This window comes from Branchiostoma belcheri, unplaced genomic scaffold, assembly GCF_001625305.1.
Source record: "Branchiostoma belcheri isolate BF01 breed outbred unplaced genomic scaffold, Haploidv18h27 scaffold6, whole genome shotgun sequence".
Lineage (NCBI taxonomy): Eukaryota > Metazoa > Chordata > Leptocardii > Amphioxiformes > Branchiostomatidae > Branchiostoma > Branchiostoma belcheri.
This window is the reverse complement of record NW_017804242.1, coordinates 3608296-3623867: the sequence shown is the minus strand read 5'-3', so window position 1 is coordinate 3623867 and position 15572 is coordinate 3608296. Positions and strand designations below refer to the sequence as shown.

At 42.1% G+C, this 15572-nt stretch overlaps 1 protein-coding gene across 3 annotated transcripts; it reads left to right on the top strand.

The window, feature by feature from the left end:
• Nucleotides 1–5517: 5517 nt before the first annotated feature.
• On the top strand, nucleotides 5518–15392 carry LOC109482475 (sperm acrosome-associated protein 9-like). 3 transcript variants are annotated; one of them, XM_019785196.1, is made up of 7 exons: nucleotides 5518–5787; nucleotides 11127–11368; nucleotides 11542–11637; nucleotides 11981–12093; nucleotides 12619–12773; nucleotides 13166–13282; nucleotides 13610–15392. In XM_019785196.1, the coding sequence occupies exons 2-7, from the start codon at nucleotides 11148–11150 to the stop codon at nucleotides 13805–13807; spliced, it is 900 nt and encodes a 299-aa protein (XP_019640755.1). In that variant the 5' UTR covers nucleotides 5518–5787; nucleotides 11127–11147; the 3' UTR covers nucleotides 13808–15392. The 3 variants fall into 3 exon arrangements, with proteins under 3 accessions (XP_019640755.1, XP_019640756.1, XP_019640757.1); XM_019785197.1 differs by lacking the exon at nucleotides 5518–5787 and adding an exon at nucleotides 5795–5960; XM_019785198.1 differs by lacking the exon at nucleotides 5518–5787 and adding an exon at nucleotides 6479–6741.
• Nucleotides 15393–15572: the final 180 nt, after the last annotated feature.

Sequence of the window (15572 nt, the reverse complement as noted above, 5' to 3'; positions counted from 1 at the left end):
TAATATAACTTTTTAGTGATAAATCCGGGATAGGTAAATCCATGTCCGTGAGATATACATGATTTTGCATATGTTCAACATGATCTTGTATTTAATAATATAGTGTATTATAGCAAAAATACAAGACAAGTGAAATAAATGAACAAGAAAAAAATGAAAGAAAAGAGCCGGAGAACATTAATAACAAAGAAAAACAAATATATTGAAATAAATTCAACCACGTTAGTGTCATTTTTAGATTTTATAAGGTGATTCACTATGTTTGTCAATGATGGAACCTACCACAAATAGTTTCTTCACGATATGTTTAAAATGAAGTACACACACGTATATGATTTCTTCCTTGTACAGTATGTACTCAGATATTATTATGACTGCTCCCAAATAAACATCGAAAGACAATACTCTGTGTGATGCTGGTGACTGAAACCGAAACAATGAGAACAGATGTAAACGTCTGTTATTGATCTCTACTCAAGTGTACATGACGGTACCAGCTGGCACCGTATGGCGTCCTTTGTATGACCATTCTCTAGTACAATGTAGTTGTAGTGGGCTTGGCTGACTTGGCTGAGCAAAACATCTGTTTAAAAGGAGTATTGTCCTCTGTAGCGCCACCAAATGTTACGTAATTTTAGCACGCCCAGACATGCGGGGAAGCAGTGTCAGTAACACCAGTAAGTTGATCAATATTACAATGTGTCTGGCACCTGCTCTACTAGTACCCGAACGCCACATGCGCCCTCTAGCGGGACTTTGGAGAAGTACAGCAAACTGACTGACTTACTTGACTTACAGCAGACTTAGCCTGATTAAATCGCTTTTGCCGGCCGCCCAACATCCAGCCGGCAGGCGTAGGGCTGTTCCGCAGCCCGGCAGAGCCACTTGCGGCGACCATCCGGGGGCTCCGACTACACCGTCGGACTCCGCGCTCGATCCGCAGAGCAATCTCCTCCGGGGCCGAGACGCTGAATCACTATGTAGGGAGCCCCCCGGAGCTTGGGTTACATAGGCTACAGCAGACTGACCTGTCGGTATTTTCGAACTTTTGGGTTCACTTTCATTACGTCATTGAGAATATTTTTGTCATGGTTGCTCCCAGATAAGCGTTGAAGATAGCCAACACGTTGTGTACTGCTGGTTCGTGTGTGTGACTAAAACCGAAACAAAAATTAGGATCCAGAGATACCAAACCTCCATGAAATCATGTACATTTTGTACTGTTCAGAAAATTTAAAAATAACACAACATGCATTCACATGCACGCTGTCACGTGTTAACGATATTACAACGGTCTTTATCGACCAATACGTACAATCAAATGTTAGTGTAATTTCTGTCTGCTGTGTAAAGTACTATTAACATATTCAATACAGATTTCTTTCATCTTTGGATACCAATCTGCCAGTGAAATAACGGTAGGAACAGTTCTAGTCCCCGGGTACAGTCAGACCACGGAGCATATAACTTGCTGTAGAGTCCCTGACAGGTGTCACCATGCCTGGACGCCAGCGGCAGCCACAGACCGGGAACACCGCACAGGGTAACGGGGGTTTGTTTGGAATCTTTAGTGTTAGCGCACATGTTTAGTGTGTATAATAACCGTTGAGTAGACTCGGCGATCTGTTATGTTGTTACGTCAAAACCAAGCAAGACGATAATGAGATAATGAGAGAACGTAAAAACGTTCCAAATTACGCTCTTCTGAAGAGTTTTTTTCTTATTTTTCCAAAGATAGAGATAGTATAATACTAAAAATCAAGTTTAATGGTTTTAATCTTTAAGTTAAAAGTTTTTTTAAGGCCGGTCTCACATTGCGTCGTTCCTTCGTGGACCTTCCTTCGTTCGTTCGTCCTGGAGGGGCGCTGCCTGGCCCTGACGGCGAATATATACTTCGTTTGGTAGCTCTGCGTGCAACATTTCAAAAATAATTGTTCTTATAATTACTCAGGAATGTCAATAAGTTTTATTATTACTCTTTTTCGAGACGGGAATCACTATGCTTTCGTGCTTCAATCATTGCTTCGTTTGCTGCTTTTCTTTTAACATTCAAAAACTAATATTGTCCTTGATAACCTTTCTTTCCTTTATATGGGCGAGTGATGCCTTAAATGAAGATACATGTATAATAACTCTCTTTCACCCGCAAAAACTTTTTTTAATCAAAAAGATCTACTGTACATCTCCCTGGCCTATTCATGTCTAGGGTGGCAGATGTGCAGCGTTTTCTCCAAGTAGATGTAGAGTGGCGTATATATAAAGTTATCTGAGCAGATGCAGGGTGGCATCATGTAAGATGTACAGCGTGTCACAGTGCACGTGAAAGCGCGCCAAAATGCCAGCTTTTTTTAAAAAGCACTTGTTTTTCGTCAAAATAGGAATTATGTGTCAATGAAGCTTATTCCACTCATAAACCGTCAAGTATCCAACAGGGTCAGCTGGATACCGCCTGGCGGGTTGGATAGTGCCTGCTTGGAGACAGTATCAGATTCCAACACATTTTTTTTGACATTTACAAATTTCAATATCAACGTAAGATATTGGGCTTAAACATGCTATAATCGTGGTACGTAAAATTTTCCCTATGTAGCTACCAACCCCGTACAGCCACAGCAAGCACAGACTGACTGGCAGACAGTTGCAAACATGGCTGCACGTATACCCAACAGCCTGTACGTCACAAGAGCGGGTAAGTTTTTCTCCCTCCACTATATTGTACGTACTATCAAGGACGTGTGTTGAACGTCCTTGGTACTATTATGGTGCTGCAGAGATTGGTCTAGGCGATGAAAGATGTTCTTAAAACCAATCTGTTTGCATACCAGTCATCGATGCCGACTAAAAGGTCAACATACCTGCGACCAAACTGAACAAACGAGACTGGGTGGGAACAAACGCCGGCATAATTACGATCTCTGATATTAAGAGAAAATGTACATAGAGGGCGGTGGAACTATATGAAAGGTACATTAGAGACTTTCAACATAATGAAATGTAGGTACAGACAAAGCTAGGCCTCTAGAATGAAAATTGTTTTGAAAAATTCAAACTGAATACTTTGTGACATTTCCAAACTGAAGTCGGTTTTACTACGGGTTGTATAATATTTATTTCCTGATGTCTGCTTGCATCTCTTGTTCGGATAGACTATGCCTATGACGCTGACGCTGACATAAGGACGAAATGTTTCCGCCTCTTCAAGAAACTGTTGCTCCCGACAGGCGCTGTGCTCATTGCGCTAATCAGCATACTTTTGGCATATTTTGCTGGTAAGCGATTTATTGGTTAAAAAACGTAGATAATTTTGTGGAAATTTCGCACTTGTATTGCGAGTCTTGCAGAGTCTTGCAACCATGCATACTTTTCTTTCTTAATGCAGTTAAAGTCACCACTCTCTCAGAGGAGATTGATAAGATTAAAGCACGGGACAAGATAACAGAGCTGAAACGTAAGTAACATGTCCTAATGATATTGAATATTATAGCATGAAAGTTCATCTGTATTAGTATTGAATATCAATTTGAATATCGGGTCTTTCCAATTGAATTTTGATACAAAAATGGGGTATCTCATGTTTCATATTGCAAATGTACAGTCTTAAACAGGTCCATTCGCCAGTAGAGTTATTTTTGGCTTTGCATTGATTTTAGCTTTGTATTGACTAATCAAGGAAAGAGCTTCCATGGTTTTTAAGATTGTCAATTATACATCAAGTGTCTATTTTAAAACGTGTCTGCTATCTGTGTCAGCTTACTCTTGAGCCCTTCGAAATTCTTTTCAGGAGACCAAATAAAAGACCATGGACCCCCCAGTCTACCTGGACCCCCCGGTCCACCTGGACCCCCGGTCCACCTGGACCCCCCAGTAAACCTGGACCGCCCGGCCCACCCGGACCCCCTGGAGAGTGTCCTACATCAGGACACTTTCAACATCCCGATTTGACAGGAGGTAAACATATAAATTATAATGTTCACAAATATTGGAGTTTTGGTGATGTAACCAGCATGCATGAGTTACTAGTATACTTATCCCTATATCATGATACATATAACAGATACAGATTGAAAACGTCTTTTCTAGTAACCTGTCCAGACCGTTACAAGACGTTCCGCGGAATCTGCTACAAGTTGTTCAACATACCCAAGTCGTTCGCGGACGCGGCCGCAGCCTGCCGTGCAGACGGCGGCACCCTCGCCATGCCCCGAGACGCCGAGACCAACAACTTCCTGAAATCCCTGTACGGGTCCGTGAGCACGAATTTCTGGTTTGGTCTGCACGATCAGCGCGAGGAGGGAAGGTTTGAGTGGATAGATGGCACTCCACTTGGGACGTACAACTCGTGGCCCGGGGGAGCCAAATGACTGGAACAACATCGAAGACTGTGTTTATTGTTACTGGACTTCACACACACTGCAATGGAACGACGCGGTGTGCGAACATGCCAAAGGCTTTATATGCCAAGTCAAACCAGGTGCCTCTCGTAAACGTGAATGAATGAATGGATGAATGGATGAATGAATGAATGAATGATTGGATGAATGAATGAACATTTTATTAGATCTATCGTGTCACATAAACATGAAACATAAGCACAGAAGTACCCGTCAATACTAAAATTAATCTTACATTACACGCACATGTCTAATTTACGTTTTTTATCACATAGCTGAAACTTGTATTCCATAAGTATAACCAAGTAGTAATAGGCGACAATTCTCCTAGTCTCTACCATACTCCTTTGCAGGCTGAATAAATAGTAGAAATGCAGGCAAACTGGACCCTCTATGGCCGGCCAACTCCCCTGGCCAATGATTTCCCCCTTTGCCGATTTCTACTATTTATTCAGCCTGCAAAGGAGTCTGGTAGAGACTACAATTCTCCATGAAGTTTTATATTTTGCAGATTGGGAACAGTATATATAGTGTATTTAAACAGTGTGTGAGCACTTCACAACTGGTAACAACGTATCGTACCATGTAACGTTACTTGAGTTTTTTTTACGATAAATCAATAAGCAGATCTTAGAAATATCGTTTATTTTATAAGATGTCGTAGAGGGTGCAAACTACAAGCCACAATATCCCAACAGATACTCGCCAACAACTAGTATCTGCTTTGAGCTTATCTAAACGCAACATGTCCCCTCTGGCGGAACTTTGAAAAAGTGCAGCAGGTTGATCGGTCGGTGTTTTCGAACTTTTTGGTTCACTTTCATTACGTCATTGAGAATGAGATACATGTACTACTAAGTTACCAGACCCAGGAGATATATCCATCCCTGATTTACACACATAATAATCTAAATGGATTTGCGGATGAGATTGAATGGTACTTCTCCACAGTTGATCGTATATTTTGTCAATTCAAAACTGTAACCCGGCAGGGCCCACAAAATTTATTGCATATCATAAGACGTGCATTGTCACTTAGCAACGTTGCAGCTGCGGTGTGTTCCATAGCCTAGTCCGTCCAGCGTAACTGTGGTTTGTTTGTCAACTAAAACCTTCCAAATTCCACCCAGATCACCTGCGTGCACTCGCTGGGGGTCAACGCACGCACCGAGCCGAAAAAGTCGCGGGTCGCCACCCCTAACTAAATGAACCGTGCCCGGGAAAACAAAGCCCTTAGTTCCCGTTGCTAGCGTACACAACAGGATGGTCTCCCCGCGGGCCCTCACATGAGGAACCATTGTCTGTCCATTAGAGCCGCCAACCTGTCCAAACTGTCCCGGTTTACGGAACACTCCGCTAGCGACACGGCAAGGAGACAGGCGGGAGCTTTTGTCAGGTGGGAGTTCTCTCTTACACACTGCAGTAACGTGATCTACTGTTAGCGATAGGGACCTGACAGTACATACCCGTCAATAGACACTTGGTTACCAGGTTAGGCTTGGTGACAGGTACTGGTTGAACCGTACGCTACAGTTCGGGACTGGCTACGCCATAAAATCGTCAAGAAAGGTGAGAAAATTTGGATGGTATGACAACTAGTGAAGTTCTAGCTGTGACACTTATGCGTATCGCTTTTAGATCTTTTTAATATGGTCACTTGTTGTGATTTTGCTTGATTGAGTAGAGAATATAGCCGTGTTACATGTTTTTTCCGGGTGTACTTGTCTAGAAAGTGTTGTCGAGTTGACAAATTATGCCTTAAGAGATTGGTCGGCCCTGGTGAGGAAAGAAGTTGCCGTCTTGTGGTGTTGGAAACCCGAACCTTACGCCATTGTAACTTCACGCGTCACCTTGAAAACGTTGTTTATAAACAGACCATTTCTTCGAAATTTGATTACTCAAGGCCCCTCTAGTGGTAGCTGGATAATTAACAACGAAACTGTCGCTTTTTATTGACTGTTTATGCTGTGTTTTGCTTACAAAGTAAATACAAACTGTACTGCTGTGTGTTTTATATGCAAAGTGAGAAAAAGATGAACCCCGACTACACTTGTTTCCTCAAAGAAACGACAACAAACATTTCTTTAGTCGGAAGACATCTGAACCGTTTATCCCAATCTACGCCAAAACGCTGGAACATAATTAAACCTTCTCCTGCTGAGTTGTCGATAGCTATATGATTTCTTTGGTTTTAAAGCCAGGTGCTGCTTTGGGCTATACTTCCGAGGGAATCTTAGATCTCATTTGTTCTATACTAGGCCAGTGTGGCTCCATTCATGTGCACCACTCGCGAAGAACAAGAGTAGAGAGAGACCTTTAGAACCGGCTTGAATGTCTGTCCTCTCAAGAGGTTTGTTTTTTGTTCTCCGCACGGCAACAACATATCGCTTACCTTTGATATAACCTAACCCTACCTGATACACTGCAGGTATAACCACAAGATTAAATATTTTCAGATATAGTAGTTGATCCCGACAAGCAGGTAGCGTAGGTATACGCCCTGGATCATAGTTTGCTTTAGAGGATTTCCGTGTATTGTGTAGCGGTAAGTGTTTGCGTGCTTTAGTCCCTTTGGTAGGGGTGGACATGTTTGTCTTGGCACAGGGTGCTTTAGAGAGCGTCCTTCAACCGAATCAACCTTCCCTTCGGCAGGAAAAAAGGGCCAAAAAATCCCCCCTTTGTCAATGTAGTTTGCAATTCCTTGCCTGTATTAGCGTATATATTCTAACGTTCACGTTACGTCAACTGTCCCTCTAGTAGGACAACCTGAGAGCTTAAAGTCGTTAATCATTTCTTTTTCTTTATCCACGAACCCCGTAAGGAACAACATTTTGTCACAGGGGACAAAGGTAGCTCGGCACTTGGCCTTTCACGTGGAGAATGATATATGTGTTAGTATTAAATATTTCAGTAGTTCTACTCGTTATCATAAAAAAAAAATCGCACGACCTAAAAATAGGTTTGTAGCGTGGAAGAAAATTTTTCTTATGGAAAGAACCGCAATGAAGATGATAAAAGTGACAGTTTTACAGTTCAATCTTGCTTCATAAAAGAGACAATCGTTAATTAAAACTGAAAAATTTGTTTTTCAGTGTTGATGCCTCATCATAGGGTAGTTTCAAGCCTTATTTGTTGACAGCCGAAACAAACAGTTTGTAACTCGGCAATGTTTGACGTGTTGACAAAACAACCTTTTAGTCATGTTGACTCCTGCATGTTTTTGAAGTGTTGGTAATCTTGTGTTTCCAGCATTGTGAAAAGCAGACTCTTTATTGGGTCTTATGTATGTTCTTATGCCGTTATATATATAACTGTTACGAGTACAAATTGGTTCAGGGATTATAATGGTTGGTGAGAAGATAGTGATCGTTTGTTGGCATTCCGATCAGTAGACGTGGGGATAGCGTGTCACCAGGTGAAGGAGACACTGTAAACACTGCCTTACCACGCGATCGATTCGGCAAACGTAGCAAACATCTACTAAAAGAAGAAACGAAGGAGCGCTAGCTAGCTGGGTGTTGCTTGGACAAGCTCCAGCATTCGACACGACTAAAGAGAAGGTATTTCTCATCATGTGGTAGCATTGATTTTGTTGCTGTACTGGTTTGATTAATCAAATTAGTAAAGGATATGGGTATTAATTAGGAAAGGATATGGGCATAATACCAGATCAAACGTGAAGCGACTGTGTCCACTATGCGTTTGTGTTTGTGGCTGCCTAACAACTAAAATCAATCTCCAAGCAGATCCTAGGGTGTCAAAAAGACAGTATCAAATTGGCCAGGCAGTATCCATTGGCCAGAGAGGGTGGCGGTTGTGACAAAAAAAGGCCATATTTATAAAAAGGTAACGATCTTCCTCCATTAACCTCTTCTTGGAGAGTAAACTAAAACGGGTGTGCAACAAAATCGTTTTTAGGATGTTACTTAGGACGTTCAACGATTCTAGTGGGAGGGAATGTACTGTACATGTTTGTACAGGTAAGCGTCAATTATCACCTCAGGAGTGAGACTTCGCTACCCACTTGGCAGTCACGGTAAACAAACGGCCTCACTCCTCACCCATGTTTGACCAATGGTAGTTGAGATTACTCAGGTTGACACAGCGTCAATGTAACCTGTCTCCTCATGGCGTTTGTTTACGAAACCGTTCCGTGGTGATGAACATGTCTTCTTCAAGCAGACGTATGGAGTGGGTAGCTAGCCTCCATAGCATGCCAAAAACTAGGGGGGAGGGTCTTCAGGGTCTTTGGGAGCTTTTATGTGCTATTTACTGATTGCATATAGACAACATAGCAGGCCTGGTTGAATTAAACTGGGTTTATCAGAAAACAGCCGAAGACCACCAAACGGGCCCAGGTCTATAAGCCTGCTACGGAGGCTAGTGGGTAGTGGGCTTTATTCCTGTACAGTATTTTGTTGCCTGTCTTGTACTGCTAGTATTACAACATTAGACATCAAAGTTGGTTTAAGTATTTGGACTTTGGACTTGGTCTGAGATCGAACCTGCGACCTACCGCATTATACAGCCAAGCTAGCACTCCTCCCACTTGACAACTGCAGTGGTCAACAAACAATATTCGACGTAACCATAAATAAATACAACCAGAAGCAGCCAGTTCCACCACTGTTCTTGTCGGAGACTGACACGAACATATAGACGAGTAATTACTCACAGACTAGAAAATGACGATATCAAGATTATCGGACTTATCGAAGTGACAAACAGGTGTTGTGGCGGTGTTTTCATAGCGAGAAGTATAAAAATACCTGACACACCCTAGCTAGAACATATCTACAATGTTAAAACAATATTTGGCGAAAAAAAACGTGGTTTTGTGAAATACTCTACATATAGGGAGCAGTTGAATTGTGTACAATGTACCCACTTCCGAGTAAGAAAAATTGAGGAGCAAGCTTAAGTAAATACCCTGTTATTATCGTCTTAAAGTGAAACATGTGTCACAGAAATTACAGCCTATCCTGCAACAAATGACTGAACAGAAGTCATCCGGTCTGACAACATTTTTGCCGAGGTTTTCAACCGTAAAATGACACGCACCGGTGTATGTAGGGGCCACCTGGATAGACATTGTCCAACCAGATATGCATGTCACTTATAGACAATTCAAAATACTACTGAATGAAATACAGTGAAAACTACTAGATAAAATCTCCGTATTGTATCCAGTAATAGAGGTTCAATTGTCTGTGAGTATAATATCTACACTTCATCAGCGTGCGTTCTATTGGTTTGACGTTAAGAGTCCATATACCGCACAGGACCTTAATTGGAACACCCTCAACAAACGTCTACGTTGAATTTGTCGAGGAAACCAGAGCAAGATAACAACGCGCACACAATACTGATGGTTAACGTTATATTAGGCCAGCCCTGTCTTAGGTTCATGACTAAAACATTCTTTATGCGTAAGGAAAGGTAAGGCGCTAACAAACCCTTTCCATCAACAAGTCTTGATACAGAAAAAGCAAGGAAACCACCGAGCACGATACACATATACCAGTACCCTGGCCTGTACATGTACCTCAGATATGGTATCTATATTGACATCATCGTGTGATTCACATGTACGTTCCGCCCATCTCTAGTGTTCATTTGTTTCTTTGTTTTGACGACGGAGGAAGGCGTGACATGACATATATCATTCCCTTCTTGCCGGTTGACTTAAACCAGCCTAGCGCCAGCTTTAAATTTCTGTCAGAAGCCCTGGCTTATCAACAAAGATACAGTTTCTTCTGTCCGTCTTTACGCATATCTCTAAAGTCCCGATTTATGCAATGAGGTCAACGTCCTTGTAAATTATGGTTCCGTACTTTGCAGGTGGAAGGAACGAAACATAATACCCTGCTCTGTGCATCTGTGTTTGTGTGAGTGGTCTCATACACACCACACCACCACCTGTGTACACTAACAACCCTGCAATCTTCGCTCTTCCGTAGTGAGACCGGCTTTTCGCTACACAGACCTCTACTCATACACATCTACCTCACACCGAATTCTTACTGTTCTAGAGAGAAAGTAGCTTTCTAAAAATGCTGTTATTGCCTTGGGGAATGTGAATGGGTGGAGTTCTTTTTTCGCTAGGAATAACAAAGATAATTGTGTGTATCGTTAACACTACTACCGTGTACTGTATTTAGTTTTCGAAGCAGATCAGATGTTTCGCGTGACCACACAAAAGGAAAAGAAAGACGAGAAAAGGTTCAGAGGCATTATGAAAGCACGATTGTGACGGTATGGTTTGGGAGACAATATTGCTTGAGCTGTTTTTGTTTTCATTACTCCAAATCGTTTACACCGTGGATCATGAAATGAAAACGTTTCTTAAGTGTCAGATGTGCAACTGAGTTATTTTCCATGCAAATACCGCCGCTTTAGAACACAAAAGAACCATGAAAGAACTGAGATAGCGCGGCTTGCATGAGCGCTTCGCTAGTATAAATGAGGGCCTGCATGGGGGAGAGCCGGCTACGTATTACGCTGAATTCAGGAAGCCCCCATTAGGTTTTACGTATATTCCGGGTAGCTACAACGCATTACGTAGGATCAAACTTTGTGACGCGAAACAAATTGAATACGCTCTACATTGAATTAGAGCGGTCCATCTACGCTCTACGTAGAATTAAAACGGCCGGTTACGCTCTACGGAAAAGGGCATGCAGGCCCCCATAAATACTAGATACATTCTTCACATATACATTCCTCCTCTTGCAGGTACTCGGTAAGCAGAGCATAATGTCGGGGTCGGCTGAGGCAATGTACTGGCCCATCAAGCCGGCGAAGTCTGCCATGACCCGGCCCAGCAGCGCGCGGAGTGCCCGGGAGTGTAGTGCGGAAGCCCGGGGGAGACCGGCCAGCGCCCGCCCGGCCTCCGCACGGCCCAGCGTCAGGAGGGCCCCGCTAGGCAGTCTACAGGCCGGGAACTACAACACACAGCTGCAGAGACTCAGAGAGAAGTACGTTCAACATCCATTCAATAGTATAGTTCAAGACATTGTATAACTCATTTAAATGGTGCTCCTAGTTGTCAGACGACACACGGTATGTTCTAGACTATTATAGATTCTATTCAACGTAAAATGGCATAAATATGAATGATTACCCTATGTCTAAACCCTGTGTCGGACAGGTACAGACCGTTTAAGAACCAGCTGATCAGCTTCACCCGTGCGCTGGACAGAGCCCGGGAACTGGTGCCTGACATGGAGCGATTGGAACCCGTCAGGTAGGAGGGGCATTCTGTATAGCACGTCTTCACTTACCTAGATTGATATACGTCCTATAGTATACGCGCAGAACCTGTTGAGGGAGACCTGGGTCCCGAGGTAATGGTTATACTAATGGTTGAACGATAGCCTGGAAGTCAGGGCTAATTCATATAACCTATACTATAGCTATGGGAGTTTCAGGTAAAGTTTCCACATAACAGGCCAATTAAGCCCGTGGAGACGGGGCCCGTGTTCAGGTCCTTGATGCCCTTGATGCAATATCAGAAGTCCTTCGTTCTTCAATGCAGTACCCTACAGCAAGAGACATTTCTCTCCATTGACGATAATCTGTATTTTCAGGACGATAGGACAGGTTGTGGCCTACACAGACCAGCACACAGTCAGCGCCACAGACAGACGGATCCTCACCATCTTCCTCAACCTACACAGGGACATGGAGGACTTCAGAGAAGGTCGGCATACTGTAGTCTAGGGTGCTAGGTAGCAAAGGAGCCTTGAAAATGTAGATTTCATAGTTCGGACAGAGATCTTAGCCTCTACCAGGCTTCAGAAAGGCAGAAAGAGTAGACATTAGATCTTAGCCTCTACCTAGCTTCAGAAAGGCAGAAAGAGTAGACATTAGATCTTAGCCTCTACCAGGCGTAAGAAAGGCAGAAAGAGTAGACATTGGCCAAAGTAGACAGACAATATGCCAAGCTTAGTCAGTCCGCTAAAGGAGAAAGGAGCTTGAGTTTGACTGCCGCTCAAACTATACAGTACGTTGCAGAGGACCAACTACTAGTATCCTGGCTAGAATCTTATATACTAGTACAATGTACATTGTACTTGTATCTGGCCAAGTTCTTCCAAACCGATTCTGAGGCCTGGTAGAGCCTACAGAGATCTACCGACCATTCTAGAATCAGAGTTACATTTGGTGTGAAGACAAAGTCGGTGCTTTAGGAAAAAAAGTTTGACCGTTTGTATTCCCCTCGCAGCTGTACATAACGGCCCGGTGTTCCGGGCCTGTTCCACCCCGGAGACGTCAGCCCGGATGGAGCAGTGGCGGGGCATGCTCAGTCCGAACTACGACTTCTCCAGTCTGAGGGTCGGCTTCCCTCATCAGGAGCTCAACCATCTCAGCTGTACAGAGGTCAGCAGCGGCAAACAGATGAGAAAAAAATTGAAAAGTAGTGAAAAAAATCGGAAAAAAATACTAGTAGTGAAAAAAATCGACAAAAAATAGTGAAAAAAATCGGAAAAAAATAGTGGAAAAAAATCGGAAAAAACAGTGAAAAAAATCGGAAAAAAATAGTGAAAAAAAATCGGAAAAAATAGTGACAAATAAATCGGAAAAAGTAGTGAAAAAGATCGGGAAAAAAATCTCGGAAAAAATTGGAAAAACATCCGGTTCTTGGCGAGGTAGCGCATTGCACTGCCCTATACACCGATAGGCGTGGAAATGATTTTTAAAAATCGTTTGTTTGTTGCAACTTTTATTGGGAGAGCTAACGTTAACTCTTTTACACGTTGCCATTTTTTTAGGCACGGACTTACTATGGCGGGCTGGTTAGTTTACTCCCTATAGCGCTGGACCTGGCGACTGATATTGTGTACAGCCTGGAGAGGATGAACGCCACGTTTGAGAAACGAGAGATAGAGGTGGGTATGTAGATAAGACTTATATACGTGTCAGTTACTCTCCAAGCAGAGGTTTGGGTTATTTTGGCGTGTTTTTAGTCTTTTTTTATTGGGGTTTCTTTTTTGCACTTGGGTTTTTTTTTGTGGTTGGGTGAAATAAAAATTCCAGTGCAAAAAAGAAACCCCGATAAAAAGCCTAAAAACACGCCAAGAATAACCCAAACCTCTGCTTGGAGAGTACGTGTCAGTATGTGTGTCGGTGTGTGCGCGCGTGACCAAACATTGCGTTGAGAAACCGTAAAGCCTGAACAAATTATCATTTATCAATATTTTCCGCAAACCGTGCAGGCTCAGCTCCAGCGGATGGCGGCGGAGAGGCAGCGGGCAGAAGAGGTGCCCACCGGGAGCAGCAAACGCAGCGTACGGATCAAAAGCGCCCCCATCATCAGGGGCAACGACTCCAGTACTGCAGGCAGTGCCACCAGGCGCTTTGGTTCCAACGGGATATGGAGCGGGCCTGTTTCAAAACGACCATGGAGGCCATAAAATAGGACTATGCCGCCATAGACGCTGTAAAATTGCAATCAAAATTGCAGTGGATTATTGAACTGATTTATAAGAAGAGTTAAAAAAAGTTGTTAACCCCTTGCGGCCTTGCCCTATTGATGTATTGAAAATAAATTAATTACTACTACAGGTAAATGTATAATGTATTTGGAAACCTTGTCGCAGACTAAATTGTAGTATCTAATATTTTAGTTTTCCTGAAAAGATGCAACAGTTGTATACTGCGAAGATATTGTTGAAACATTTAACTCATGGGAATACATTCTAGATTTGAGTTATTAATATTACATATACATGTACAAAAATTAACATAACCCTCAGTTGCTAAAATGTGATGCAAGTATAACCCTTACAACTAATTTACAGATCTAAAAGACTTTTGACTGACATTTCACATTTTCCCCTTTATTTGTATACAGTCATGCTAATGTATATAATGTAAAAAGCACTGCTAAGTACCCTGGTAAGGACTACATGTTACATGTATATGCTAGATACAGAGCCATAGCACACATTTTAGACCAATTATAGGAATGACAATGTTAGAGAAATAGCCAAAAACATACAACTAAAAATTGTGACTGTACTTTTGCACCAGTGTGAACTAAAAGTTAGTCTCCTACTTTTAACTTCAGCATCATAGGATGCTAGAAGCACTAGTTGTTAGTTCATTAGAGTGGAACCTAGTTCACACCTCAAGAACTATCTTTTATGTCAAGGAAGGAAAAAGAAGTAATTTCAGTTGCTTGGACAAAGGAGACAGCCTTAACACGGCAAATTTGGGTCAAGTGTTTTAAAGGCATCCAATGCGATTTCAGGGCAGCAAAACTGGAAATATTCTGAATAAGGCTATCTTTTTCATATTGACACATACTGCTTCACATTAGCACATTTAAGTCAGCATTTTATACTTCTGGCTTAATCTGCAGAAACAAGCCCCGAGATAAGTCCTTTATTTCCTGAGTGGTACCCTTAAAATAAGCCAAGAGCCCTTCTAGTAACCATTTTCCATCAGAATTTTGGGAGTCTTTGCTACGTGAGGGTCAATATACTTTGGGATAGTGTGGTTTCAACTCAGTATGTATATAAATGGCTAGAATATATTGGCTTTGAAAAATCCAGTTTCCAAGCCTTTAAAACTGCAATGGATGCCTTAAAATGTCCAATAGAATAGCACACATATGAAACTGTCTTGTTTAGTGTAATTCTTCTGTATATAGATCTATCTTACCATGGGGCACTGTGCAATATGACACATCCCCTGTATCAGTTTTTGCCTAACATTTTAGCTAGCAAAGCATTGCATGACTGTCATATGTAACATTACAGACACCAGCTACAGTTTTGTAACTTGCATCAAGTTCAACTTCATGACCTTGGTAAATAAAGATATACCCAGAACAATCATGATGTTGATATTGTACCCTTTCTTTCATTATTTTATCACCTGTCATATCTGTTATAGCAATACATGAGATAATTCTGAGGGTCTGCATGGGGGATCCTGGCAGCTCCTAATGGTAAATTCAGGGGAGCTTCCTCATTACCATAATTTATGACAAGTTTGACAGCCTGAATTTCATATTTCTTTATTGAACGGCAAAAGTGCACTTAACTGTCTTATATCTCTACTCTCATGTCATTCTCAATGTAGTGTTAAAGCTAACTCTAGTACAACTGTGGTATAGCTATCAGAACAATTAAATTATGGTTATGATATGACAATGTAACTATTTTCATGAAA